Genomic DNA, 27,882 nt, shown 5'->3' with positions numbered 1-27,882 from the left:
TTCGTTTTGCGTATCAACGAGGCCCGGTTCGGCCCAACGTTACCGGGAGCCCACTTCTGCACGCCTGCAAGGCTGCAACATTTCGGCTGGCGCCGGAACTCGCTAGTGAAAAAGTTCGTCGTCCTCTTTTATATCAGCAAGACGAGACATTGTGTCGTTACGATCGGAGCTTAAGCCTGGATCAACGACGTTAGGCTACAATGACTAGTAGTACAACAACAAGAAGCAAAGGGAAGAATAACATCCTGCCATCATGCGGAGTTGCTTTGTTCTGCCATCAGTTGGGGGTAGCACAAAAACAGGAGTAAACCAACAAAATTTCTGGACGATGTGTCCGAAATATACATGATTGCTCACGGCCAAATTGTACGGCCCTTTCCCAGTTCCTATAAACCCCCTAAAAATGAAGATGAATAAATCACTCTATGGCTCCTAGTGTACAACATGACTCTGAATTCTATCTATGCTAACATACAACATGGCTCGGCTTTGCCGCGACGGGACGTGTGCGCCCGCACAATGAGAGAAGTAGTTGTGATCCGGCAGCCGGTGTTCACCGGAAGATGCTCGCACTTCTCTGGTCTGCAGCTTCAACGGAAACTTCGTTCCCAGTGTCTCATCCATTAAAAGAGAACGGTCATGCCCACAAGAGACAATCGATTCCCATTTCGAAGTTTGTCACGGGACTTTCGCCGAAATCTTCACTTGTTTTTTGGACCTCATTCTTTGCTTCTACATATGGTTCTGATAGATCAGATGACCGTACGGAGGGGATGGCATGTTCCTTGAGAATGTCTGATGATGCAGCGGCCGCTTCTTCCCGATGCAAAACAACGAGGAAGTCGTCTTCGAATTCGAACGTCAGGAACTTGTCTTGACAAGCTGCACATTTGCATTGAACCATGATAAGATGGGAAAGAAAGGAACCTGACTGTAGGTGTTGGGAGGTCATTCAGCATGAGGTGGTCAGTACTTACTGTCCACTAGATGAGCAAGGTGGTGGATGTTCTTTACCGCAGTTCCATTTAATTTTATGACCTGGTAACATTATTGGTTAATGTAACCTGTTAAGATGCAATTCACAAGCATAAGAAAGACAGTTAAAAGTTCAAAAGGTTTACTTGTTGATTGCCCATGTGCTCATACCCGATGTTGACCTCGTGTGCCAGAACCTAAACGGCAGTGATGAATCAGTGGCATAATAGCATAGCGAACAAGAGCTAGTCACAAAATAATGTACCTGTGATACAATAACAATTTGCTCCCCTTCAAAGGTTGCAAGAGAGTAACGCGCTTTTGCCAACAATTTCAACTGTATAAGAAGAAAAGATGATAGTAAAAGTAAGAAATACAAAATATTTAGGACAACATAAGCTGCAAGCAAAATTATCATGCTAATGGTGAAATTACCCCAAGTGTATCTTCACACTCCTCCCTGCACATGAGCAGTTATTTGTGATTTAGTAACTACAAGGTTTATGATACTAACCAGGGCTTAAAGGGGCAAGTCCACTGATTACTTACTCTATAAATGGTTCTGTTAAAGGTGTGAATACAAGGCCGGCAACTATCAGATAAGAAGGCTGGCCCCCTTCGACATGAAACGGCACCTTATTTAAGAACAAAGATTCTTGTAAACAATGCATATTGGTGAAATTTGCATTTCTAGTTTTTCGTAAGATGAGGGCTTTTAGTATCTTACTAAATGTTTTCTTGGCTGTAAAATAGTTTGGACTTTCATGGAATTGCCATCCCGAATGATTCCTAGCTGAGCAATATCACCTGCATACCTGAATAATGAGAAGATCAAATTTTACTGCAACACATGTTCTGGTGTAGAAAAAAACGTAGTTCCATAGATTTTAAAGTTTATAAGATATATAGAACATACATGTTGCCATGGAATTAAAATGAGGATGCCTTAGATTGGTCGAGTTTGTAACTTTGGTACTCATATCCAGAGGCTTGTAATATATAGAAATGGGATCACATATATCGGAGTCAGATAGATAAGGGCAGGTACATGGATAATCAAAGACTATAAATCAAATTATGTGATTTTGCACTACCCAACTCACTAGCAGAGGTTAGGCAGAGGAACGTTCAGTACATGCCAGTGGGGGATTGACCGAAAACTTTTACCCATCCAAACTAAAAGCACAAAGCACTTCACATGCACATAACGTCTACTCACATGTTGACACAAGATTCATTCATTATTGTTGATAAAAGATGGATCATAATTAAGTATACAATTTTGGAAATGTAAAAATTGGTACTACTGGAAGGCTTGGCTGCACATTACAACTTTTTAAGAAACACAGACCAAAAAACAATGTTTTTTTCTGCAGAAACAACATAGACAAATTGAGAAAATAATAAAAGTTATCAGGAATAAGATACAGAACTTACTTTTGGCTTGTGAGATAGCGGAAAGCAATCCGCTCCGTGGACCGAAAAGGTACTGTTGCTTCACATCCTACTGCGATACCATCAAAGCTAACTATTACATCTCCCTGGATACGCAACAATCTGATCAGCATAAACAGGTGAAGGAAATACAGCCTGGACATCGTTAATCCAGAAAGATTCATTTTAAAGGAAGACAAGGAAAATCAAAGGCATTCAAATCTGTGAAAATTGGATCTAATTGGTGCACGTTACCTTTCGCAAAACAGTGCTTGCTGGAGCAGTAGGCTCAACCCGACGAACAAGAACACCCTTCAAGAGAAAAGCAAAATAGCATATCTTAGGAAAGCACTGGGTTAAGCTTAGAGCTGTGCTCATGGCTAAGGAAAATAGCGGTATTCAGAAGACACTTCTTTTTTCAAACAATTCTAGAACTACCTTAACAAATAATTTTTCGAATATTGTAAGGATATGCAAGATCCTCTCTGCCAGAAACTATCACTACCAAGTAGCTGCTATGAATAACACTTAAAACCATCACAAGGGTTATTTGGTCCTCATTGACTGGGGCTGGGGCAGCCTCACTTAAGTCCATCAAGGGATCTACCACCAGGATGAACGGTTCAAAAGCTGATAGCAAAACTTCCTCAAATATATATTTTAGCAAAATCTTCTGTAAACAATCTTAGAGCTATCCAAGTAACAAGAAAAAGGAGTTATCTACACTCATTCAGTCAACTTTCTGAATATGAGAGAATTCAAGGAAAATTTATCTCTTTGCCATGCTTTCCTTTTGAATTTGATTTTTGTCATTCAAGATATCTCATAATGTGTGATAAATGAATCCATTCTCAATAAAATCTTGCTAATCAATGGAAGCACAGGAGCACCTATGCAGTATGTAAGATGCTCAGTGCGAGCACAAATTATATAGATCTCTGAAGGGAAAAACAGGCTGAACCATCTAGTGCTGCGTGCATCAGAGACTCAGATTATACTTGATACTTCAATATTTACAAGGTGAAATTCATCAGATACAGATAGCACACCTCACTTGAAGGTACTTTTAAGCTTTCACGCAATGCCGGATTTTCCAATTTCTGAAGTAAGACACCCAAGCAAGGAAATCCTACATATAGTTAGAAAACACAGAGCACAGCTTCAACAGACTGCAGTTATACGAATCACAAAAATAGAGTACTTCAACACAAATTTACTAAGTAATGCATACTCAATATTCGCACACTTGGGAACTGCTGCAAAGATAGCATCTATTTGAAATGTTTGGTTGAATGTACAAACAAACTTATGCAAGCAAATATATGAATACATTGTAATATGTCAATAGCTACAACTAATTTGGTAAAGTAGGCATGGTTTTAGCTTGCTTATTTTTTAAAGAAAGAATACTTTACCTGTGTACTTTCCATTTTTCTGATAGTCATTTAAAAAATGGGATACTACTGTAGTTGGAATAACATATCCAATATTTTCAGCTTCGTCTGACCTGTACACCTAAATAAAACACATAATGAGAAAGCGAATAGAAAGAAAAGGTCACATGCATCCTCTTTCATTTACTCTACCTATTAGTTGTCCCAAAAATTGTGCATTAGCATGCTTAGTTCTACTCTCGTTCACAAATAATTGACATCTTTGAATCTTTGATCAAACATGCTGACCATGGCAAACATTATTTTTATCCAACATGATCAAAGTGCCTTTCATAATCTGAGCATGTGGCAAACTTTACTAAATATTTTATCACGCACTCACTTATTGATGGTGGAGTGGGGGTGAGGACTGAAAAGATATTTGCAAAGGGCAAATTAAGAAATTTTCTAAAACATGGAGTAGAAAGCATTTGTGAACAAATAAAGTGCTCAAAGTGGCTACTATTTGCTATTGGTAGAAGCAATATTTATACAAGTGCTGATCAAAAGCGTAAGAGGAACATCACTGAAGACAATAAAAAATGAATGCATGTGATTCTGATCTATAAGCAAGGTAAAAAACAGTCCAGGTTTATAAGACTAGAATGATCCTTACCTGAGCATATCAGAATCCAAAATTAAGTTAATTTCAGAAAGTTGAATAGTGATTTTATTTAAAACTAAAATCTGCCTAGATCTTTTCAGTCTGTCCTGGTGCACTAGGTTATACATCAATTATATCCAAGCATCACATATCTAGGTATCAGTAATGTGACCGAGTAAAAATACCTGAAATGCCACACCAATGCACTCCCCTTGTTCATTAAAGGCTGGTCCACCACTGTTTCCTGAACAAAAGATTAGGACAACAAATATCAGCTCATCAATTCCAGGAATACTCATAGTCTAAAGCAAGATAGGTCAATGCTCTGAATTCATCATATAGCGAATAACAGAATAGTAGGGGATGGTTTTTTTTTGTCAAAAGCAGATATAAAAGACAAACCTGGATTTATGGCTGCATCAATTTGAATGCCAAGAAGGTCTGATGTCCCATGTGCATATGGAGTGACCTGGGCTATTCGAAAGGATATAGCGTAAGTATAACCATTCAATTGAATACATATGAAGATAAAATTTTTAGAAAACATTTTCAAAACCATGCTTCACTGTCTGAATGTTTCGAGAGCAATGCTCTATTTGGGGTATGTTTCCACATACAAGCTCAATTCAGAAAAATGAAGCTATTTGAGAGCTAGTCACTTTTTTGTTTTATTTTTTTCAACAAACTAGTAACAATTTGAGTACTGAAGATCAAGATGGATATGGATGCACCTAGCTAGCATTAGAAGAACATGGCTGCTTATGAGGGTTTATAACTTTTTGAAAATTGGGACAGTTATTGCATGCATGAAATATTATTGCTTTTCTCCATGTTGGGTGGGAAAGAGTGCATTTAAAAAGTTAGATACAGAGAATTGAAGGATCCAAGATATAGCACCTCAATGCGCGATACAACGCCTTTTGTTACAGATATTGTGTCTCCACCAAGAGGATATCCCACAACAGTTACTGAGTCCTGTGTTAATTTTGAACCATAAGAACAATGTTATACAGCACCAACATCTAGTGTCAGTATGATAAATTTCTATCTTGTTAGCAGGAGTGAAGATTGACTTCAGCTCTGACAGAAACTTTTAGGGCATTGATGTGATCTTAAGAAGCACTACATGTTACATGTGCCAATATTACAATTGGAAGTTGTAAGAAAGTTGCCCCAACTGTAGTTTCACTACAACTGTAATGAATAATGAGAGAAAATCCCATATCCATATTAGAATAGGATAAAAGATTCAGTAACACATCATGGAGATAATTTAGTTACCTGAAGGCATGGCAAACGCCCAAAAGAAAGTGCCTCTGTTCCTTTCCAAAACTCTTCATTCTCAACAGACAGTAATGCAAGGTCACATTCAATACCCCTAGCTAAAACCTGTAAATCACTTTATCAGCTGACATCTTTCCAAGTCAAGGTTATAAGTAGTAACGAACAAATTAACAATAACAAGTCTTATTTCAAATTGAAAATACCTTGCTCAAAAGATTATTAAGCATATGTGGTACCTACAATATGGTTATAATGATTTTTCTCTTTCAGAAGTTCTGCAAGTGCAACTGTTACATTTGGGGGAGATTTTACATACTTTTCAGTGTTGATTCCAAAAGAGTAATGTTGGAATTTAGAAAAAAAATATTCATAATTCTGATCTTATAAGAATTCCCAAGTCCCAAAGTTGGAGCCTCCAATAGCCCAATCACAGAAGTACAGTGGAATGGACTCGATAGGGAAAATTGGAAAGCTAAGTTGGCTTGCGATGGATATTAGTTGTAAGAAAACGAACGGAAGGTTCACTCAGGGATCAAAGAGGGTAGAACTTACAAGAATGAATCTTTATTCAGATAATTCACATATATCAGAAAAAACAACAATTACCACTCATACTTCAAGGAGAGTGACAAAATATCTTGGAAGCAGCATTGTTACAGAGGTTTTACCTTGGCAATATACTTCTTGTCATCTCCTCTTCTCTTTACTTTTACCTGTGTTGAGAAACAGACATACCTTAAAAATAGGAATGACATACATAAACTCTCATCCATTGGAAAGAAAAACAATGGTACATCAATATCAGCAGAAATTTCAATTAATTCATCTGTAACTGCTATTTGTTCAAAACTCTAAACCCCAAATGTTCAGCAGAATTAAAAAAATATTGAGAAACCAATGTAAAACAAAAATGTGAAAAGATAGAAATGTCTAGCTAAATAATAACCTGGGTGTCATGCTCAACGCAATGTGCATTCGTCAAGAGTTTGCCATCACCAATCATAAAAGCACTGTAAAAGGACATGTCTTGTAAGATACACAAAGAGTTTCTACGTTCAAGATGTGTGATTCATAATTTTTTAATGAGTGACCTCATCCAAAAGGTATGCATAAACTTCAAAAAATGTAAGGTACAGCAAGAGTTTAGAGTACAAGAAAGGAGACACTGCAACTTTATCTCTACAAAATCAAGAAATCACTAATTGCAGCATGATAGTTTGTATCCCACACCTGCATGCATTCCCAACCAGCCTACAAGAAGTACAAGCAACAATTCAAAATGTACACAGTACACACATATTAGATCAATACTTACCTCCCACTGCTTGAATGTTGCCTTTGCTTTTGCCAAGGCAGACCATAATCGGGTGCGATATGAGTGCAATAGACCTAACATAAGTGAATATAGTTCAGATGAAAAGGACATGACAAAACAAAGCAAAGTCTTACACAACAGAACAAGACTTTTGAGCATATAGAGCACTATGCTTGACATACTATACTGAAAAGGCGGCCGTAATATGAATATGACAAGCAGTAGTTAGCACACACATAAATTTATCTTGATAAAATATAGCTTACTATGATATGGAAAAGTAAGCAAAAGAAGCATCATGAATAACTAGGTACATGTTCTTGAAGCTTACCTTGACAACAGCATTAAGGAATTTGTCCTCTTCAATATCTTCAAACTCAGCAACCTGATACAGTAGCACAGTTAGCACAAGTGAGGACTTGTAGGATTTGGGGCAACACTGAAACAGCTATAGTCATGGAATACTGTCCCTCAAAAGAAGAAAGAAAGAAAGAAAGAAAGAAAGAAAGAAAGAAAGAAAGAAAGAAAGAAAGAGAAAATAAATCTACGTGGGTAGGAAGCGTGCTGATTAGCCATCATGGGCGATTCAGACTGAATTAAGAGCTGGGGTAGCAAACTTCCAAAAACAAAGTACAGATTGACTCAAATCCAGAATGGAGAAATTCAATTAATATTTTGAACAGACTGAAACCCAAGCCCCCAGCATACAACCTATGTAGAAAACAGTGTAGCGTACCAAATGGTAACCAGAGCACGGAGCCAAAACACCAGTAAGCGTGTCGATGTGGAAGCAGCAATAAAGTGTAGCAGAACCCAACATCAAATAAATGTGCATCGACGCAACTAATTAGCATCCACTGCTGCGTTCATCTCCAGATGCAGAGGTTGGGATAAATTTTATACCATTGTATGGAAAAGCTAATCGGCACCCTCATTCTATTTCGAACTACCACTGTACTCAATACTCTAGCATGCCCTGCAACCTGTAAAACAAAACAAAAAAAATTCGATGCGCCTCGGACCTGCGACTCCTTGAAGTCGACGGCGAGCCCCCTGTCCCTGCGCGACGACGACGCCTGCGACCCCGCAGCGCCGCCGGCTCCTCCTCCGATGCCACGCCGCTTCTTCGACACCCCCTCCACCTGCGAGCACGGGGCACCCCAGCCCGACAACAGCCGAATTTCAGTCAGCGCCGCACCTTCCACTGAAGCCCACCCCGCACTGGCACGCGGCAGGCAAGCGAAACTGGCACCGACACGCAACGCACCTCATCGAAGCGCCGGAGCGCGCGCCGCCCTCGCGGCTGCTGGCGCGGCGCGCGGGCGACGACGGCGGGGCGGGGGCGGAGGCGGCACGAGCAGGAGGCCGAGGCGGTGGAGGGGAAGGGGAGGAGCGCCGGGGAGGCGAGGAGCGCGGCAACGCACGCCATTTGCTGCTGCTCGCGACGCGCGGGGTTTGATTTGGGCGGTTTCCCTCCCCTCGGGAGGGAGCGGCGAGCTCCTTATCCTCTGCTCTCTCTCAGTTGGGGAGAGAGCCTCACGTGCGGCGCGCGTGCTCTTCGATCCAATAACACCAACCCAAACCGGCAAACAGAACCGTGCGAGACGACTGTTTCTAGGCTGTATAAGTAACAGTGTATCTTGACAGTAGAACTTAATAATCAGATGAGTAAGCTAAAATCTAAGCAAAAGAAGAACACGACAGGGGAAAGTAGTTGGCAAATTCTTCTTGCTTCTTCTCCCTCCCGGTGCACTATGTTGTTAGCAATCCTTGCTACTCCCGAATTACCCTAAAGAGGGTTTTTACAGCAAGTGAATGAGTTCATGTTTTTCTCCTTCCGGTGGACTGAATCTAGTGGCAAAATAAGCTCTCCAGGTGGCTTTCGTTCAAGATAAACATATGAATATGTATAAGATATGACCTTAAGAGTCTAGTAAAATAGAATGCCTTGTGTTATTTTTAAAATTAAGAGGGTCTAGCATTCTTTGCTGCGCGTGCTCGACGTCAAACTCCAACTCCTTTCATTAATCTTCTTTCCTCGGATTTTTCTTTTCTTTTCCCACCACTCGCTCCTCGCACCGCGTCATTATACTTACACATAGATAAACATATGAATATGTAGGTTAAAACAAAAGCTCATAATGCTGGTGAAGCGGTATATTAATAATTTTACAGTGCCGTATAGATCTGTTAAGAGTTTCCATTTAAACTATTATAATAAGCAAATCTGAGCTTGGATTGGCAGCCAACATTGGAGATAAATGAAGATTTCTCTGAAAAGCCATTGCCGAGTTGCCGAGCCCACCAATCAACCCACGGGACGCGTGTCTAGCTATCGAGACGATCTCCCGCCCCGTCTGTCACGACCGAAACCGGCTTCGATCAAAACTCCCGCCGATTCGCTTGTTCCCTGCTTCGCCTCGCCTCCCGTCCCACATCGCCCCGAATACATCGATCACCTCGACGCCGGAGTAGTGGCGGCGTGATCGATCGCTCCACCGATCTGAGGTCGGCGGGGCCAATCGCCCTCCACCACGCGGGTTCCAGGGCGGCGGCGGTGCACACCGGTGGGCCGCCCCACACCGCTCGCCGCGACCACCCTGTCCAGGACGGGCAAACCGGTGCCGGAGCGAGGCAAGAGGCAGGCTCGCCAATCGGAACCAGAGATGCGGTCGGAGGGTCGCAGGAGGAAGCGAAGATCGAGAGCCGCCAGGGGAAAGCGAGCTAGGGTGGCCGACAAGAGAAGCGAGAACGAGGGCGAGGCTGCAAGGACGGGAGACGAGGAACCGGAGGCCTCCTCCTACGAGGCTTCTTCTGCGGTGAGCTCTCCATGTCGTTGCCCTTGCTTGCCCCTTGTCGTCACAGGGTATAATTCGGACGGCACAGAGATCTACGATTCCAATATCAATCCGGATGTTTTGGATGCCTACTTTGAGGAAAAGGAGAAATATTGCGCTAAGTTAGGCATGCTACTGATCACTCTATCCTCTCCACGTCTCATATCCAGTGCCATCATAACACTAGGCATAGCACTTGTGAATTGATTCGAGTATTCTGTCTGATGAAAAACTACAATGCACCTTAGCTATGGTCAGTGGCGGAGCCGGTTAGGGCCATACTGGGCTCCGGCCCCCCTGCCATACTGGGTTCAGCACATATCTACTTCATGCCTGCTAATTTTGTATGGATGTATGCATATCTCACACACACCTCTTCTTTATTGGGCCTACCAGTGGAAGCTGTAAAAGCTTTGCCAACCGGGCCCCCCTCGGTTTCCTTTCACGCTCCGCCACTAGCTATGGTAGCTGTTTTCTGTAGAGCGTGAGGAAAAACTACTAACTCTCAATCAAGACTTCCCTCATACATGTCTTTCTAGTCAAGAGCTGCTACCGGTTCGAGAGTCCGTATATACTCCTTCAAGCTGCCAAAAGTGTCATGGGCCTTTCGTCGTACACTGGTATACCAATTACTCATGCCTATGAGACATGCTCTTTTGTTGTTTGTTATAACACATTCCTTTGCAGATGGCAAGCCATTGACCTGGTCCACGGGTTTCTTCATTGACTGGAACGATGAGACAAAATTTGGTAAAATTTTGACATCTGCCAACATTATATGCTCAAAGTTTCCATCCGTACATGACAGATCAGGCAGGCGCAAGTATGCTGCTGATGCTCAGGTTAGGGTGTTGTTGAGTTTGATTTAATCTTTTCTATTGCAATGATGCTTAGATAAATCATTCTTCCTTCTTTTTTGAAGCTGTAAATTTTTAGCTTATATTGAAACATTCCATAAAAGAGTAATATTAAAGACTTGTCCTAGTCTCGCTTAGTTGCTTAGTATCCATTTTGGTTGTAGTGTCATATCCTTTGGAACCATCAACTTTGTATCCATTTTCTAAAAGATGTAATGTTGTTTTTTTTGCAAACGTTTCAGGTCAAAATTATATGAAGGACTGTCTACCTTGGTGTCATCTGGTGATTTGAGCTGAGGTAAGTTGAATATGCTGTATATGTTTGTCTATAGAGGAACAGCTTTTGCTTCTTTCATATGCTGTGTGTAGAGGAATAGCTTTTGCATCCTTTTTATATGTTGTCTATAAAGGAACAGCACTACTAGGTTTGTAAACCACAACCCTATTCAAAAACCAAAGAAGTATACCCTTCAGCGAACAATACCTTTAATAAGTGGCAACTTGAATGAGCTAACTAAATGCTAAGAGGCTTTGGATAATGCTGGGGAATCTAGTAACAAGGCCTATCTTGAGCATTTATGGACGGGTAATTCTTGCAATATTATGATCTTTTGAAATTTGAATATATATAATTTGACTCAACTGTTACAAATTTTGACTATCAGGAAGGGAGACGCCTCAAGGGATGGTCGAATCAGGGCAGGCGACACCTCACTAAATCTGCTGGTGATGAAATTGAGAACCACCTGAGCCTTCTCGTTGTGTGCATACTGCATCCAATCGTGGTTGCACTTTCTTATATGTGTTGTGCCATCCTGGCCATAGGTTTGTTTTGATATCGGCTGACGCCTACTGTAAATTTATTACGGATTAGTGAACTGGGCGCCTTCTCTCTGAGGCTATGTCGGAATAGGAATTTCTGTGACCTAAACTGTCATGAACATAAAGCAAAAAAGCAAGCATAACACAGAAAAAGTCTTCATGCAGGAACAGACCCATGCAGATTCTCGCTATCATTTCAGACAGAGAGCATGGTGGAGAGAACATAATCACCAGGAGAGTGGACAAAAGTTCACAAAATTAACTCACCACATTGTGTAATTTTGGTGGTGATTTGAAGATGCTGCTTTTGGGAGTGTATGCACTCCGCCTGATGCTGTAATGTGATGCCATGCAGCAGCGATGATGTGAGAGCGAGGCTCACTGGCCCTGCACCTGTAAATATTGCTAGCGCACATGGTCTGGTGCTGGGTGCATACAGTTCAGAAAAATGTTCTTTCCCTTTCATAGTCTCAAGAAAGAAAGAATTGCTATTTCTTCTTCACAGTGATCATACAAACAAATAGTTCACACTAAGAGGTCTCGATCTATATTTTTCCCATGTATAAAACTTGTCTTTTTTATGTTTTTTTTTCAATGAAAAGTGAGCACGGCGGAAGAAAGACTCGAGTGCGATTGTACCTTGTATCCAAACCCATATGTCTCGTTAATCGTAACCTCTTCTTGGTTTGCCCCACCCCTACCAAATAAGTCACCATCGCAAAAGCTAACTTCTTGAAGACTTGAAGTACCCGTGGGTTTGATCATATGCGTATGCGCTTGCTCATCGTAGCTAGTGTGATGCTATCTACTCTATTAAAAAACACGCGATGCATTTCTTTAGAGGAAAAAGGGAAATGAGAACTATGAGTGGTTGATGGGCTCCATGGGCTGAGGCTCATTTGTTCGAGGGCCTCTCCCGCACAACAGAGAGCACGGCCCGTCGCAGCCCGTGGGATTCCGCCATCAAGCGCCGTCTCGACCTCTCCCGAACAACTCCGCCCCCTCACCCCGCACTCGCCCAAAACCCTACTGCTCCCGCTCCGCCTCCCTCCCCTTCCCCCTTCGCCTCGCGCCCTTGCGCTTCCTTCCCCACACCTCGCCGCCGCCGCCGTCTCCGGCGAGATCTCCGTGGGGGAGCAAGCGAGCGAGGCAGGGCATCAGCCATGTCGCTCCGCGTGCTGAACCCGAACGCCGAGGTGCTCAACAAGTCGGCGGCGCTGCACATGAACATCAACGCCGCCAAGGGCCTCCAGGACGTGCTCAAGACCAACCTCGGCCCCAAGGGCACCATCAAGATGTAAACCTTCCTCTCCCGCCTCTCCCCTCTCCCGTCGCCGCCCCGCTCGCTTGCTAGCCCTTCGGGCGTTATCCTAGATCAAGCACGGGTGGTTGCTAGATTCACTAGGGCGTAGGGTATCTTCTCTGATCCTTCATTTTCGTAGGGTTCTAGGTTTAGAGATGCAGCTGATCGCTTGTATATTTGAGACGCGTCCCTTCGTTTTGTGCTGCTCGGTCGGTGGTCCCCCCTTGATCTAGTTTATGGATTTGAAATAGAGTGTGGGAATTTTCTTCATGGATCTCCATTTGGTGGTACATTTGCTTATCAGTTAGAGAATGGCGGGGTGTTGGTGGTGGTTTTTCAGATTTAGAGTAGAAAGGTGATCTGATTTTGGCAATGCCTGGGGGATTCTGATTTGATATGCTGCTATTGATAATTAGCTAGTGGGTGGGACGTGCTAGTTTCACAGAAGGCGCTTTTCATCGACTGTATTGGTTCCTTTATCTGAGTGTTTATGCTGCTCAGGCTTGTTGGTGGAGCTGGTGACCTCAAGCTAACCAAGGATGGGAACACCCTCTTGAAGGAAATGGTACTGCGACCTTCCACAGAAACATTCTTTTGACATCTTGATGATCTATGTACTCTAGTGGTGTGTTTTCTAACGTCTTGTGACATTTATCTACAGCAAATTCAGAACCCAACTGCCATCATGATTGCGAGGACGGCTGTGGCACAGGATGACACCAGTGGCGATGGCACAACCTCTACTGTGCTTTTCATTGGGGAGCTAATGAAGCAGTCTGAGCGGTGCATCGATGAAGGTATGATTATTTTGTTTTAGAACATACACTTCTCTGGTTTGGTACACTGATATAATTTTGCTTTGTAAGAAACCTGCTTACTGTATTCATAATATCCTATTGGCTTTTTGGATAAATGTACACCGATATTTATACGTAATTTAGCACTTCGGTCAAATATAGCTGCAATTTAGCAGTACAAATTAAGGTTGATGTTAGCCTTTCTGGATAATGTTATGGCAGATTGTGGTTTAGAATTCCTGAATTAACACGTAGTTTTATTGAATCAAGGCTAAGAATGGATTATGGGTGCTCAGCATTAAAATGCATCTTCATTTCATCACATGTAAAAGAAAGCTCCCATGCAGGTGAAGCACTGCTAATGGTTAGGGATAACACATTATCCACATATTGCATGTGATAATGCGTTGCCCACCATTGATAATTGTTTGGTCTTACTAGAACTCAGTAGCTGCAGTCAAGATCCAATTTGAAAGGTAGAGAGCAACACAAACACATGATCTTGTTTAAGCATTCTGTTTTCTTCTATACGTGAGGGATGCTGATAAATTCTTGCGCAGCTCCTTATGTTTTGCTTACATTAGTAATACATTTACCAGGCTTAGTTGGACGCCATTACACAAAATTAGCCAAAAATAATAGTCCCACAGGTCAAGTACTGCAATCTTGCAATAGGAAAGCTGCCCTCATTGGCTGGAGACACATATTTTTTGTGTACAGTAACCATGTGATATTCTTGTAGGTACTCATCCAAGATTTTTGGTTGATGGCTTTGATGTTGCCAAGAGAGCAACCCTTGAGTTTCTTGAGAAATTCAAGACACCAGTTGTTATTGGTGATGAACCTGACAGAGATACTTTGAAAATGATAGCAAGGACAACTCTCAGAACAAAGGTATTGCATTCCTTCACCTGTCACATTATAAGAAGTTTAACTGTGTACCACTTCCGCTTCAAGTTTTACATGGATTTACTATATTGCAGTTGTACGAAGGATTGGCTGATCAGTTGACGGATATTGTTGTGAATGCGGTATGTTTGATTTCTCTTGCAGATCTTCTGTGGAAAAGTTTCCACGCCTGTTCATTTTAAGCATATTTGAATTGTCTGTGTAACTCTGTTATAGGTTTTATGCATCCGCAAACCAGAGGAACCCATCGATCTTTTTATGGTGGAAATAATGCACATGCGCCACAAATTCGATGTTGACACCCGCCTGGTACGTAGTTATTTTTCATTACTCTTTATGGCATTTTGCTGAATTTCTTAGTACCTTTATAGAATGGATTCACCAATCTTGTTTAGACATGAACTTGTGAACTCAGCTCCCAGCTCCCTGTTTATTCATTTCCTAGTTAATCAATCGACATATATATGAATCTGGATTAACATCTAGTAATGTAAGTTGATTTCTGAATGGGATGTCAAAAGTTTTACCTTTCTGCTTTAATATTCTTGCAGGTTGAGGGTCTGGTTCTGGACCATGGTTCGCGGCACCCTGACATGAAGCGCAGGGCAGAGAACTGTTACATCTTGACCTGCAATGTCTCATTAGAATATGAGAAAAGGTGCTTACCAGTACATTGATGTGTTACTTTTGATATTTTTGTTTCAGTATGGCTTAGTTTATTCTGAAATTTGCTGCACCAAATTTGTGAGAAGGATTTGCAAAGCAATTTTTTTTGTGTGGTCTGTTTTGCTGTCCATGACCATGCTTTTGTTGGAATGGACTGTTAAATTAATGCACTCAAGTGTTCATGCTGTCTTGTGTGATCGTTTATGTGAAGTTCTAATGTTTTACTTTATATTTCACCTCTCTGTTTCTTTTATGCTGTGAGCCAAATCAATAGGCTGTCTTACAAGCTGCTTTAGGCCCTGTTTGTTACAGTTTATGGTCGATTTTGAGGGTTCGATTTTGAGAAATCCAAAAGTCAGATGACTCCTAGGATCGGGAATCTATAATCAGCTGGATTCTCGATTCTTGATTCCGGGAGTCATCTGATTTTTGGATTTCCCAAAATCGAGCTTTCAAAATCAGCTAGAAACTGAAACAAATGGGGCCTTAGAATAGTTTTTGTTTTTCATGAACTGTTGAAGGCAACTGTTTGACATGTAAATTTCTCAGTGAAATCAATGCAGGATTTTTCTACTCAAACGCAGAACAAAGAGAGAAGATGGTAGCTGCAGAGAGACGCCAAGTTGACGAACGTGTCAAGCAGATCATTGAGTTGAAAAACAAGGTAATTTGTTTTGTGACCAGACTTCAACTTTTCCATATACTAATAGAGTTTAATTCTTCACATGTTTTCTTGGCATGCAGGTTTGCGCTGGAGGTGACAAAAACTTTGTGGTGATCAATCAGAAGGGCATTGACCCTCCATCCCTGGATCTCCTTGCTAGAGCAGGGGTAATATATTCTGACTTTTTCTTGGTGGTTCCAATAATCCAAATTATTTATCCTCAACTTCGAATAGTTTTAGGTTTTCAGTTATATAGGTCTCATGAAGTTCACAGTTGAACTAGATGTTGGCTGCTTAAATCATGCTGTTTATTATGCTAGCAAATGATCAAGTATGGTGAAAATCAATAAAAATCCATGTATTAATGTGAGGTAATCGCGAGATAGAAATCTTGGCAAATACTGTCACCAGTTACCATCATTTGATGTTTTAGGTTGTATGCAATCAAATTATCTTAAACTTTGATTTCAGTCTCCACATACTATGAGGCAGGGCAATATAAAATGTTATGTATATTCGTCTTATTATAATTTTGCTATATTAATAAATACATTGCAATATATTGTTGGGACATGTTAATGTCCAAAATGTAACTTATTGTTACTTGAAACTCTTTGCATGGATGCTTGTTAGCACCATGATCTATGCAGTTATATCCATTTTTACTGTTTTGGCGATCCTCCTTGACATGCTTTTGCATGCACAGATTATTGCTCTTCGAAGAGCAAAGAGGAGGAATATGGAGAGGCTTGTGCTAGCATGTGGTGGTGAAGCCGTCAATTCAGTTGATGACTTGACTGAAGATTGTCTTGGCTGGGCCGGGCTTGTCTATGAGCATGTTCTTGGAGAAGAAAAGTACACATTTGTGGAGAATGTAAAAAACCCTCGCTCTTGTACTATACTGATTAAAGGTTAGTAGTTGAGAAACAATAGTCTTTTCTGACACCCTCATTGAACTGTGAACTGAATGTAAATTTCATATTCAGGACCTAATGACCACACCATTGCACAAATCAAGGATGCTGTCCGTGATGGTCTAAGATCTGTTAAGAATACAGTTGATGATGAAGCAGTTGTGCTGGTAAGATTTGTGAATACCATTGTGAAAGAGAGCAGGCATTAGTTAAAGATATGTGGGTTTGGTTTTATGTATTCTCCATTGTTGACTCTGACATAAATCACTTGCTAATTCTGGTTGTTACTGGTAACTTAACTACCCTTGTGCACACGATGTTAACTCCACTATTTTCCCTGTGTGCTTGCCTTGATTTAGACATCCTGTTTACCATCGTGGGCAACCTGTGTTGCTTGAGTCTCTTTATTATTATTATTATTTTGGGGTTCAATTGAGCACTCAGACATTGGCTTCTGTAGACAACAACTGTTTGTCTTATCATTTCCATCACATTCTGTCCAGGGTGCTGGTGCTTTTGAGGTTGCTGCAAAGAAGCATCTTATTGACAATGTGAAGAAAACCGTCAAAGGGGTAAGTGCAATAAATCATTGATATGCTTTACAATTACTATTGTGACATGAACTGCTTGTTAATTTCATAATCTTGGGAACAGCGAGCACAACTTGGGGTGGAAGCGTTTGCGGAAGCTCTTCTTGTTATACCCAAGACCCTAGCAGAAAACTCTGGTCTAGATACCCAAGACGTCATTGTTTCCCTTCAGGTATGTGGGCATATACTTTTATGTTGTCCCTATTGCTGTTAGGCTAGTTCTAAGTTTTGAATCCAGGAAGTTCTTGACTGTTTTTGTTATGCTATTTTAAGAACGAGCATGACCGTGGATTGGTCGTGGGATTGAACCATCACTCTGGGGAACCAATTGATCCCCAGATGGAAGGCATATTCGATAATTACTCTGTGAAGCGTCAAATCATCAACTCTGGGTATGTATGCGCCAAGTCATCTTCGATAATTGCTATCTAAACATCTGGTCTATGCTGTCTAAAAACATCCTTAATGTTGTAGCCGCTAGCTAATGATTTTTCCCCCTTTGCTGCAGACCTATCATTGCGTCACAATTGCTGCTGGTGGATGAAGTGATCAGGGCAGGCCGCAACATGAGGAAACCGACTTAGATGCTAGCTGAGAGATTCGTTCATGAGCTGTCATGGGTTTTGTTTGGCTATTTTATCCCCCTTTTTTCTGTTTTGTGCTTAGTAGTGACCTGGGTGATACATTTGGGGCTTCTGTTAGTCGCCCTTTCACGTAGCAGGTTGCACATGTAATCCGTGACTCGTGTTTTGTGCTGTTTCTCAAATCTTGGGATTGCTGCGTGCTTAAATATTTTCAATCTGGGATGTCGTCGTGGCCTGCTGAAAGTTTACTGGACTTTTGAAGCGGGGGATAGCATCTCAATCATTCGCAGATGTTGCTAGCTTGGAGGAATATTTCTCAGTTTTATTTTATTGGTGTTACTGGGCGGGACAAATTGTTTACAATGAACCTAAATCGAGGCAACTGACGTTTAAAGGATATATTCCCGTTCTGGAAAGATGAGAGCAACTGACGTTTCTTCAGAATTACTCAAGGTGGTTGGGGGGGGGGGGGGGGGGTTGGATTTGAAAAGGCACACGAGTATCCAAGCAGAAACTACAGGAGGAGCCATCACGTCCAGGCTGTTGAGCCATGGCATCAGATTCTGCCTCGCCTCCTTCCCTGGCGCTGCAGTCTGATAGAGATTGCTCACACGCGGCTCCGTTCATATTACGCCGATTCGCACGCAAACTCTTCCCGGCAGTGGCGGAAAGGCCATTTATCATCTCATCTCTCTGCAGGTGACACCGTGGCACCATCATATCTCGCGTCATTTTCCTTGGTAAAATGTGAGAAAAGTCCATATGTTTTCCAAGGTCAAAGTTGAAAAGAAAACCTGTTTATACTTCATTCATATGCTGGGGTCAATACCGTAATCTACAGCAAAGTTTCTCTGCAAAAATCACCACGGTACATGCTTGTACGCTAAGCACCTCGTCTCTAGTTTGCTGCTGCTTCTTGTATGTTGTGTACTTGTGTCGATAACGCAAGGCCACAAGGGCTTGTGCTTCTTCCTTCTGGTAGGTCACCTGAAATTGGTGCGGTGGCCAGTTGCAGCGATGGGGATGGTGGCCTCCATGTGCACGGAGCCGATCAAGCGGCGGCGAGCGGAGAAGGACCTCGACGACAAGGTGGCGGCGGCGCTCCGGGAGAGGGCCAGGTCCCGGCAGCGGACCTTCCGGACGGTGAACAGCATCACCATGCGCCTGCCCCGCTTCAAGGACGGCCTCCGGGACATCAAGGACGTCTTCGACCAGTACGGTAACCACACTCTTCTATCTAAACATATTCCCCCTCTTCTGTTGCAACGCGGAGATGTCGAGTGCTGAGAATGATGAGTGGTTTTTCCCCGTCGCAGACGAGGATTCCAACGGCACGATCGACAACGACGAGCTGCGGAGCTGCCTGGGCAAGCTCCAGGTCCAGATGTCCGACAAGGAGGCCGACGACGTGCACCGCTACTGCGACGTCGACCGCCGGGGCGGCATCAAGTTCCAGGAGTTCGTCGTCCTCCTCTGCCTCATGTACCTGCTCTTCGGCCCGGACGTCACGCGCCGCGTACGGTCTCTTTCTTCTTCCTCCGTTCTGCTCGTCTCCATCTACCGCCTGCAAAGACCCTTCTTTCCATGGCGATCGATCGATCGGCTAGCTCACCGTCGTCCTGGACTAATGCAATGGGAGGTTTCAGGTCTCCGAGTTCGAGTCGGCAAAGCTCAACTACGTCTTCGACGAGCTCATCGATGCCTTCCTCTTCTTCGACAAGGACGGCGACGGCAAGATGAAGAGGAAAGACGTCACCCGGAGGATGAACGAGGCGTCCCACCAGGAGAGGACGCCCAGCCACACAACGGCGCAGCTATTCAGTAACTCCAGCTGCTTTAAGCTTCATCCCTCATTGCTGCTGCACAACAATAACAGGAGCTCGATCGTGTTCTGCATGTCACATTTTTCCTCTGTTGTATGTGCTTGCAGAGGAGATGGACCTCAACAGGAACGGGAAGGTGAACCTCAAGGAGTTCCTCTACTCCATAATTAGATGGGCAGGCCACGAGACCGAAGACGACGATGCGAGCAATGAGGGCTCTCCCTAGACCCTAGTGTACTGTCTTCCTCCTCATCTCCGTTTTCTTTTAACCGATGAACGCTTGCAAGGCAAGCTAAATCCAAAACCAAACTGTAACTTTGTAAGTTGTGGTGGCGTTATAAGAATGCCAAAGGTTTGAGTAACTACAAGGCCGAATTGTGACTCGGAAGTTCTTTCCAGACCGGATGGTTCATGTACAGTTAGATGCATACATGTATAATCATCAGAACTCTTAGCTAATTAAGCATTCCAAACCCATGAAGGAACATGTAAAAACGAGAATAAGGACACGGCAGATGCAAACAAGGACCATGGCCGGTTTTATCTAAAGGAAAAAAAACATCATGGCCATTTAGCTTGTTCGGTTGCTCCATGCAGCATCCTTCTTCAGCGATGGCGGTAACGTTGCGTGACGTGCCTCCTAGGCCCGACCGCCGAGGCAAGTCCAGTTCCCGACAGACAGGTCTGAGCGGCTGCTCGACGAGCGGGCCCGAGGCAAATTGTAACAAAGAGGGGGGCGAATGCAAAAACCTTGTTCCCTTCTTCATCCCCGACGCGGCGGTGGAACTCCAGCGCACCCTCGCCGTGGCCGACAGGGGCGCTCTTCGCGTCAAGCGCCGGCGTCCCCGATGCGCTTGCCGCCGGTGTTTCCGCGGGAGACGGGAAGTAGCGGGTCATGCTCGTGCCCTCCATTGTGCGAGGCAGCCATGGGCTTGACGGCTCCCATTCGTCAAATGCCCCGCTCCCCTTGGCTCAACGCCACCGCCGCGGCGACATGGGCGCTGAGCTGATCCTGACACGAAGAACATCCTATGCGCGACCCATTATCTTCATCTGGAACCCCCCTGACGGCCGCTGGCAAGCGCTGGCGCAGCGTCCGCGCCTCACTAGCCGCTTGTTGCAGGCCGCTGGCGGCGAGGTTCCGGTCTATCTGACAGGAATTGGATTGCCCGGAGCCGCGATGGAAGGTAATAATGCGTGATCAATGGCATGGCAATGGACGGTGTCAAGCTTGCTCCGGCCGGCCGAGTTCGGATTGTTGTCTCGTGTTCCATACAGCCATTGCAGACCAAAACACCCCTGCATTTCGAGAAAGGGAGGCAGATCACTTCATTTGCTTTTCTGGCCTTGTCATGCGTGCAAAGAATCCACCGGTAGCTAGCTAGATTCACCACCGAGAAGAGTATGTAATCTACAGTTTGGAACTGTAAGTATATATTATTCTGTCTTGAAACTGAAACAACTTAGCGTGCATACCAATCCTTGTTCTTTGGTCCTAGACAGTTTGAGGAATTGGGTGACTGAAAGAATAAGAACCTATCTTGTCAAAGTATTCTTGTCCGCCTTTTCGTAGGCTTGGAATGACGCTGGGTCCGGGAAAAGGTACGGTTCGCAGAGTTCCTCCCTCTCCAGCATCAGCATCAGTTAAAATTAGTTTCTGTGTCTGTTTGCTCAAAGGATGGACCTCAACAGGAACGGGAAGGTGAAAAGGAGGGAGTTGATCAGATGGGCAGGTCTCCAAACCAGATGGTGACCTCTCCCTAATGTGTTTCTTTTCGTCTCCGTTTTAACCAGCGTCATATTTCAAGTGCGGCTAAATTATGTAATGCAAATAGTAATTTGTGGCGGCATTTTCCATTTATTTTGACCCCTAATGCAAATGGTTTGTGCAACAATGCATTTGCTGTAACTTGGAAATCGTTCAGACCGGATGGAACTTCGTGCACAGTGATGAATAGGAAGTATTTCCCAAGATATGGCATACAAATGCATGCTCACACATCATCAAAACTTTTGCTTAAAGCATTCCGAACCAGTAAAGTCTCTGTTGAATCATCAAATTAAATTTGCATCGGCCTTGGGAGCTCATTCTCTAATTACTAGTATAGATACAAAAAGGAGTTGTACTTTGTTTCTCTGAAGCAACAAAGCGAAAATGAGAACAAAGGACATGAGAGATGCAATAATTGGCGCAAATAGGCATGGAAAGCACAGACTTGGAACCCCGTGGACCTTACATCAGAACTCCAGCAGTATTATCAAGTGCCTTCTTTGCAATCTTGAATTTGCTAGCCAAGTCTTTCCCAGTGTCCTCAGCAATCACATGCTGCTTGATGAACAGCACAATGCCATCTCTCAATATCTCAAGCTCTGGAAGACCAGCGATACGGGAGAAGAAATTCCACACCAGTGCATCGTCTTTCTGTAGTAAGGTCTCAAACAGCACTTGAAAATGGGCAATCCTCTCTGGAGTCATCTCCACTGGATTTGCCAGGTTGACAACCTTCAGAGTTGCAAGGGAGAGGGTGAAGTTTGACAACATCTCTGCAACTAGTTTTGCAAGGTTCATGGATCGATTTGGCTCCATGTTGTCTAGCTCCTTAAAGTGATCCCAGATGCAGTACTGCAGTAACACCAAAATAAACCAGAGAACACATAATCAGAAAAATAAAGCTCTATCGCCAGTTCGCCACCAATGCGGAAAGAAAGGTACAAGAACTAAATTTAATGGCTAGAGGGTTCTATCAAAATCCGCATTTGTCCATACAGGCTACCAGTCTTGCAATGCTAATCTGGTATTCACATCAGTACCAATATGAAGTATTTGAAAAGCCCAAGTTAAGGTTCACCAAGGTCTAGGCCTGTCATAATAGAATGATGATTGATTGCTGCGTAATGTCTCGGCTATATGATTATTTATTAAGGAAAAGAAAGTTCTAAAAGGTATTAAGGAAAATAAACCTACATGAGTTATTAGGAGAAGAGTAATTTCTGAGGCATTAACATAGGTAACAAACATGATAAAAACATAATAATATACCTGCAAGCTGAACTTGTGATTTTTCTCATGGCTGCATAGCTTGGAAGCAAGGACTGCGTAATACTTGTTGAACATTTTTTCTTGCAGACAACAGTCAACAATGACCCTTATGATTTCTCGATCCTGCATATCAACAGAGGAAAAGGCATAAATAAATAATATTGTGATACACATACAGAACAACTCATCTTCAGGAATATTGATGCATGCCTGCTTCCCAGAAAGGCCCAGCCTCAAGAGCTTCTCGAAAGCATCTACATAGTCTTCGGCGCTCATTATAATACAAAAGATTGCTCTTCGTATGTCCGTGTTCATCCGCTGAGCTGCTGCAAGCTGAAGAAGCTTTTGCGTCTCTGCAACGTCCTTGCTTATAACAGCAGCAACATCTTCAATATTACCTGCTGCAGATGGAACATCCCCAGACAACCACCATTGCCCTTTCTTATCAGGATCCAAAAGCCTACTCCATGTTAGTCCTCGCAACAGGACATCTTCTGCCTTAAGCTGTCAGTATGTAGAGAAGGAATAAAATAAAGTGTTAACTGCATTCTGAAATCACAATTCATAACTACAGATGATGGGCAGGTTGTTCTGGTACAAACCTTTTGAAGCCACTTTTTTATTCGAGTGTGGTCTGAAACATCTTTAGGCCTTTTCTTATTGTTCTTAATGTCACATATGGTATCGAGCATAAATTTCATCTGAGTGGTAAATTAAAACCAGTCAGTTAAATTTAAAACCTAGCTGGAAAATAATGCTTATTGCTTATTAAATAGGTGCATTGAACAAGACAACTTACTCTTGTGCTGTATAATGCATCTGTTTTTCCATCTTCTCCAACACCAGAGTGCAATTTCAACTGATTCACAGAGTTCTGAATACTAAGGACAAAATCTTTCATAGCACCTGGATCATCACCCCGCAGCTTCATCCCACAGCCTGTCCATCCAAATGAAAACATATTCCCAGCTTCACTCAGAGACAGAAAAGGAGGGCATGGTACTCTATACATGAATTGTTATGACAGTTAAATGAGTCAGTTTTGTTACTAGTGAAAAATGATATAATATCATACACTGTAGGATGGTCAATACTGTAGAGACATCCATCTCTGTCAAGCGCTTGCTCAGAATTGATAGAAGATCGTACACAAGATCACTGCGATATCATACAACGGGATGCACCAATGAATATTAGGAGAATTTATCTTGAAATGGTTTTACAGAAACATGGTACGCTGTTCCATTCAAACCACAGACCTTGAGATGACACCAAATATGCACAGAAAGCAGAAGAGTAAGGTTAGATTTCTCAAAGATATGCTATCTTCTTTTGAGTACTCATCCTGTCACAAGAGAAAAACAACAAAAAAGAAATCGATTCAAGAATCTTGAAGGTAAGCAGATATGCAGATCGCAACAGGGTTGTGGGTGGGTGTGTGGGTGGGGTGGGGGGGAGGGGGGTGGGGCTTTACCTCAAACGTCTTAGCAATGGACGCAAGGATCTTGGCACTGAAGTCAATACCAACCAAACATGCCATGCCTGCAACAAAGGCTGCAAAAACAGCAGCATATCTGCTCAAATGGCAAAAGTGTTAGTTTTGTACTATTAAAATATATCAAATTCCAACAGGATGCTTAGAACAGTAAAATGGATTCGTTGAATAAGATATTCATGCTTAATCAGTCTAAAGAAAAGATATATCTGATTAGTAAGAAAGATCCTTAACTGGTCATTGCCACGAGGTCCCCGGGAACAACTAGCCAGAATTTCATCACCAATTACCTGACAGCCAACACTTCGTGGAACAGACTGTTGAAAGATAAAACAACAAAACCAGGGAAAAAGGCACCCTGATTAATCAACACCCAAAAAAAACATCTGAAAGACATGGTAATACAATATCAGAAGAATGGAGAGATTGATGAGTCAAAGAACTATACTCGAAAAAGCGTGGCAATTTCCTGAGTAATAGACTCCACATTTGACTCTGAGAGTCTGTTCAGAAGTCCTGATGCGCAGCACTCATTAGGTCATACAAGGGAATACAATTGCAAAAGAAAATAAATGGATAAGTAATGTGGCATGTCAAGCAAATAAAAGATGGAACTTAGGCACAAACCTCTTACTCTCCGACGCATATGAGCAATCTCTTCTGATTCTGAATTGGAAGAAGCACGCAAACTTGGAGGTACATACTTCCCTTTTGATTCTGTGGACAGTTCAACCACATTAGCCTCTCCATCCTCAGATTCCAGAACTGCCCCATCATTCTCTTCATCCATGTCAGCACCCCCGTCATCTAGTTCTTCAACCTCCATGTCATCCTTCTTCGGCTTCTTCTTCTTCCTCTTCTTCTTTTTCCCATTGTTCTCTTCACCCCTGTTATCCAGTTCCTCTGTCTCCATGTCATCCTTCTTCACCTTCTTCTTCTTCTTCTTCCGATCATTCTCTTCATTCCCGACACCCAGTTCCTCCATCTCCATGTCATCCTCCGTGACATTCTTCTTTTTCTTTTTCCCTTTTGTCCTGTCACATGCTTTTGTTTCATCATCCGACCCAAAGTCTCCACCAAACCCAAGGTCCGCAAAAAGTTCATCCATACCATCATCCGGACCTCCCAACTTCCCTTTCTTCACTTTGAGCTTTTTCGCAAGCCTCCTCTCCATCTCCAGATCCTCCTCCATGCTCACAGCTCCACCCATCTCCATTTCAAGATATTCCTGAAAGTTCGACTTGGGCTTGTGTTTACCCTCTAATTCCCTCTTTCTCTTCTTCTTCACAGTAGCAGGTTCTTTCTTTGGTTTCTTCCCCTCTTCTGGGCTAGGCTCTACTGCTGGCATTGCCAGTTTCTTCTTTTTGCCACCCTAACTCGATAAATGGTTGATAAATTATGTGCATCAGAAATTCAGAATTAAGATGGTAAATAAGGCAAAACAAGTCACTTCAGTCTGTCTTCTCTGAAACTTGGTAAGCTCACCTGGTGCTGAACCCAAGAGAGAAACCGCAGCTTCTGCTTCTCTGATCTCGCCTCTTTCCTCCTCTCTTTCCGAGACTTCTGCTCAGATTTCCCTGGAATGGGCACCAAGGAAAAATGAACAATCATCCGTGAACAACATTACAATGGCAAAATTCATCACAGAGCATGCTTGAATGCACAGAAAATAGGAACAGCCCTATCTGAGACTCAAATAAAAACCTTACCTGTCATGACTACTCCAGGTGCTCCTGACGAATATTCGTTGAGGCTGCAAATGGGGCAACAAGAGATTAATATTCCCTATCGGATTAAGTAAAGGAGAAGAAGGCATCGTTCAGAGGGAGGGAGGGGAAGAGAGAGAGAGAAGGCAAAGGGGTTGCCACAAAGGTCATGTGGCCGGGCTCGGGGCTCCATTCAATTATTCATTGGTAGAGCCAGGATTCTACCAAGACTAGGGCCAAAACTGAAAGAGCATAAAAACTAATGATACCGAGTCACACTCAAGAAATAGCAAAGTTATGTACAACAGTTCAAGTGCAAAATTGGCACCATACTTGAACTAATGTACAAAATACTATGTAGATTAATAATTGTCTATGTTACACGGATACGTATATGCATATAAGTATTGAGGCCGATATGGATACGCCAATACGGCATTTTCCCCAAAAAAAACTCTGATACGTCGATACGTTTCAGAATTTTTTTAAAATAAATAAATAAATAACAATGCATAGCAAATAGCAAAGTTCACAACAATAAGAAATAGAAGTTCAACACTTCAATATATCGGTCGTGGCTGCAGATCCTACACTACCACTAGCACTTGCGGTAGCACCAGCAGTAGCACTAGCACTGCTCGATGTAGACGTAGCCATCTACAGAAGAAAGCAAGGACAAGTCACTAAATCAGAAAGATGGAAACATGGATCGGGGAGGAGGAAATCAGAGAGAAAAAGAAGTGGAAGGAAGAAATCAATCCAGAGGATGACGAGAATGGGAAACTAACCGGAGATTGCAGCCGGCGCTCCTCCTTGCCGGCGGGCGGTGACTCGTCGCCGGCGACGGCGAGCGGCGGCGCTCGTGCTGGCGGGCGCCTGGTCGAGTGTCGGGCGGCGCCTGCGTGCGTGCGTCCGAGTGCGAGCGTCGTGGGGGGCTACGTCAGGGGCGGATAGGAGTCTGGGGTGCTTCGTTAAGGAGTACGAGTATAGCAGCAGTACCAGGAGAGCCGCGCGGTGCAGGCGCTCAGTAGGGTCGCCGGACGGCCGGGAGCCCGCACGGGCGCGCAAGACGGCCGCTGGCCGGCACTATACCAGAGTTCGGAGCTGGGGCGCTATGGGCTGTGGCAGCGCGGGGTGCGTTCGCGGCTTCGCGCGGCCTGGAACGGTCAGCGTGCCGCGCGCGTCGGGCGGCCCCATGCTGGCGGCGCGCGGATAGGAGATTCGAGTCTGGGGTTCCTAGCTCCCAGCAGCGGAGGTACGAGGCTTCTGAGGTTTCGATTTGGCGGCCGGTGTGACGAACTCACGGTGGGGAGAGAGACGAGAGGCGAGGTGGGAGACGAGGAAGGAGCCGCTTTGCCGTGGCGGCGGAAGGGGTGGAGGGTGTACTAACCTGTTGGGCGCTGTCTCTCCGCCGCCGTCACCTCTTACGCACGTACTCGCCAATGCCCCGCTTCCACCACGCGGCGGCGGCGTCTTCGGTTCCTTGCCTCGGTGGTTCGGCAGCCAAGCGCAGCCGCCGCCCTTGCACGACACAACGAGCGCCGATGGTGGAGCCGGAGAACTCCTTGATGATGACACAGGGGGATGGGTTTACTGGGCCACTGGGCTTTTGATCTGAATCGTGGGAAACAACTGTAAAGGGAGGACTATGCAGGCTGAAATGAACTTTGGGCCTCAGGTAAGGATGGTTTGGCCCGTGATATGCCCATTTTACGTCCGTTTAGTACTTGCATGCATGGAATGATTGCGTAGGTTTCCTTGAGATTATATAGTTGTTTTCGAGAAAAAAAAGACTTTATAGTTGTGTCATGAACTAAGTAGTTCATAACA

The 27,882-nt window shown here is 43.5% G+C and overlaps 4 protein-coding genes across 9 annotated transcripts; 2 read left to right on the top strand and 2 right to left on the bottom strand.

Moving 5' to 3' along the window:
• Positions 1–232: 232 nt before the first annotated feature.
• On the bottom strand, positions 233–8,580 carry LOC112886325 (protease Do-like 2, chloroplastic). The gene is made up of 21 exons (XM_025952190.1): positions 8,313–8,580; positions 8,068–8,187; positions 7,377–7,430; positions 7,046–7,119; positions 6,677–6,740; positions 6,399–6,443; positions 5,728–5,835; positions 5,344–5,421; positions 4,849–4,915; positions 4,632–4,690; positions 3,825–3,924; positions 3,459–3,538; positions 2,665–2,721; positions 2,413–2,516; positions 1,703–1,790; positions 1,525–1,610; positions 1,411–1,435; positions 1,241–1,312; positions 1,122–1,172; positions 978–1,038; positions 233–882 (listed from the first exon to the last, which is right to left on the bottom strand). The coding sequence occupies exons 1-21, from the start codon at positions 8,472–8,474 to the stop codon at positions 638–640; spliced, it is 1,800 nt and encodes a 599-aa protein (XP_025807975.1). The 5' UTR covers positions 8,475–8,580; the 3' UTR covers positions 233–637.
• A 3,965-nt stretch (positions 8,581–12,545) lies between these two features.
• On the top strand, positions 12,546–18,231 carry LOC112887511 (T-complex protein 1 subunit zeta 1). Its single transcript, XM_025953699.1, has 15 exons — positions 12,546–12,858; positions 13,366–13,429; positions 13,526–13,661; positions 14,404–14,555; positions 14,645–14,692; positions 14,787–14,879; positions 15,122–15,228; positions 15,786–15,900; positions 15,981–16,067; positions 16,607–16,811; positions 16,887–16,981; positions 17,318–17,386; positions 17,469–17,576; positions 17,678–17,796; positions 17,913–18,231. Exons 1-15 carry the CDS (start codon positions 12,725–12,727, stop codon positions 17,986–17,988), a joined length of 1,608 nt encoding a protein of 535 aa, XP_025809484.1. The 5' UTR covers positions 12,546–12,724; the 3' UTR covers positions 17,989–18,231.
• A 292-nt stretch (positions 18,232–18,523) lies between these two features.
• On the top strand, positions 18,524–20,230 carry LOC112887155 (probable calcium-binding protein CML22). 5 transcript variants are annotated; one of them, XM_025953256.1, is made up of 5 exons: positions 18,536–18,856; positions 18,998–19,207; positions 19,305–19,504; positions 19,635–19,809; positions 19,919–20,230. In XM_025953256.1, the coding sequence occupies exons 2-5, from the start codon at positions 19,006–19,008 to the stop codon at positions 20,035–20,037; spliced, it is 696 nt and encodes a 231-aa protein (XP_025809041.1). In that variant the 5' UTR covers positions 18,536–18,856; positions 18,998–19,005; the 3' UTR covers positions 20,038–20,230. The 5 variants fall into 5 exon arrangements, with proteins under 5 accessions (XP_025809042.1, XP_025809041.1, XP_025809038.1 ...); XM_025953253.1 differs by having other exon boundaries at positions 18,971–19,207; XM_025953254.1 differs by having other exon boundaries at positions 18,946–19,207.
• Positions 20,231–21,812: 1,582 nt separating this feature from the next.
• LOC112886709 (nucleolar MIF4G domain-containing protein 1) lies at positions 21,813–27,612 on the bottom strand. 2 transcript variants are annotated; one of them, XM_025952685.1, is made up of 15 exons: positions 27,052–27,060; positions 26,841–26,950; positions 26,056–26,099; positions 25,832–25,923; positions 24,974–25,718; positions 24,795–24,862; positions 24,581–24,663; positions 24,326–24,425; positions 24,111–24,196; positions 23,927–24,009; positions 23,651–23,790; positions 23,454–23,552; positions 23,062–23,355; positions 22,852–22,974; positions 21,813–22,434 (listed from the first exon to the last, which is right to left on the bottom strand). In XM_025952685.1, the coding sequence occupies exons 3-15, from the start codon at positions 26,060–26,062 to the stop codon at positions 22,045–22,047; spliced, it is 2,310 nt and encodes a 769-aa protein (XP_025808470.1). In that variant the 5' UTR covers positions 26,063–26,099; positions 26,841–26,950; positions 27,052–27,060; the 3' UTR covers positions 21,813–22,044. The 2 variants fall into 2 exon arrangements, with proteins under 2 accessions (XP_025808470.1, XP_025808469.1); XM_025952684.1 differs by lacking the exons at positions 26,841–26,950; positions 27,052–27,060 and adding an exon at positions 27,443–27,612.
• Between the last annotated feature and the right edge of the window lie 270 nt (positions 27,613–27,882).

Source organism: Panicum hallii, chromosome 3 (assembly GCF_002211085.1).
Source record: "Panicum hallii strain FIL2 chromosome 3, PHallii_v3.1, whole genome shotgun sequence".
NCBI lineage: Eukaryota > Viridiplantae > Streptophyta > Magnoliopsida > Poales > Poaceae > Panicum > Panicum hallii.
The sequence above is the reverse complement of the archived record's forward strand: the minus strand, read 5'-3'. Positions and strand labels throughout refer to the sequence as shown.

Coding starts and splice junctions, on each gene's coding strand:
- LOC112886325 (XM_025952190.1), bottom strand. CDS start 8,474: ATGGCGTGCGTTGCCGCGCTCCTCGCCTCCCCGGCGCTCCTCCCCTTC. Junction 6,444..6,676: donor GCGTTGAGCATGACACCCAG/GTTATTATTTAG, acceptor TTCTCAACACAG/GTAAAAGTAAAGAGAAGAGG. Junction 883..977: donor CCTTGCTCATCTAGTGGACA/GTAAGTACTGAC, acceptor GCAAATGTGCAG/CTTGTCAAGACAAGTTCCTG.
- LOC112887511 (XM_025953699.1), top strand. CDS start 12,725: ATGTCGCTCCGCGTGCTGAACCCGAACGCCGAGGTGCTCAACAAGTCG. Junction 16,068..16,606: donor ATCTCCTTGCTAGAGCAGGG/GTAATATATTCT, acceptor TTGCATGCACAG/ATTATTGCTCTTCGAAGAGC. Junction 16,982..17,317: donor ATGATGAAGCAGTTGTGCTG/GTAAGATTTGTG, acceptor CATTCTGTCCAG/GGTGCTGGTGCTTTTGAGGT.
- LOC112887155 (XM_025953257.1), top strand. CDS start 19,006: ATGGGGATGGTGGCCTCCATGTGCACGGAGCCGATCAAGCGGCGGCGA. Junction 19,510..19,634: donor GACGTCACGCGCCGCGTACG/GTCTCTTTCTTC, acceptor GGGAGGTTTCAG/GTCTCCGAGTTCGAGTCGGC. Junction 19,810..19,918: donor CACAACGGCGCAGCTATTCA/GTAACTCCAGCT, acceptor ATGTGCTTGCAG/AGGAGATGGACCTCAACAGG.
- LOC112886709 (XM_025952684.1), bottom strand. Junction 23,791..23,926: donor AGTATTGACCATCCTACAGT/GTATGATATTAT, acceptor TTGGATGGACAG/GCTGTGGGATGAAGCTGCGG. Junction 22,975..23,061: donor TGGGCCTTTCTGGGAAGCAG/GCATGCATCAAT, acceptor GTTGATATGCAG/GATCGAGAAATCATAAGGGT.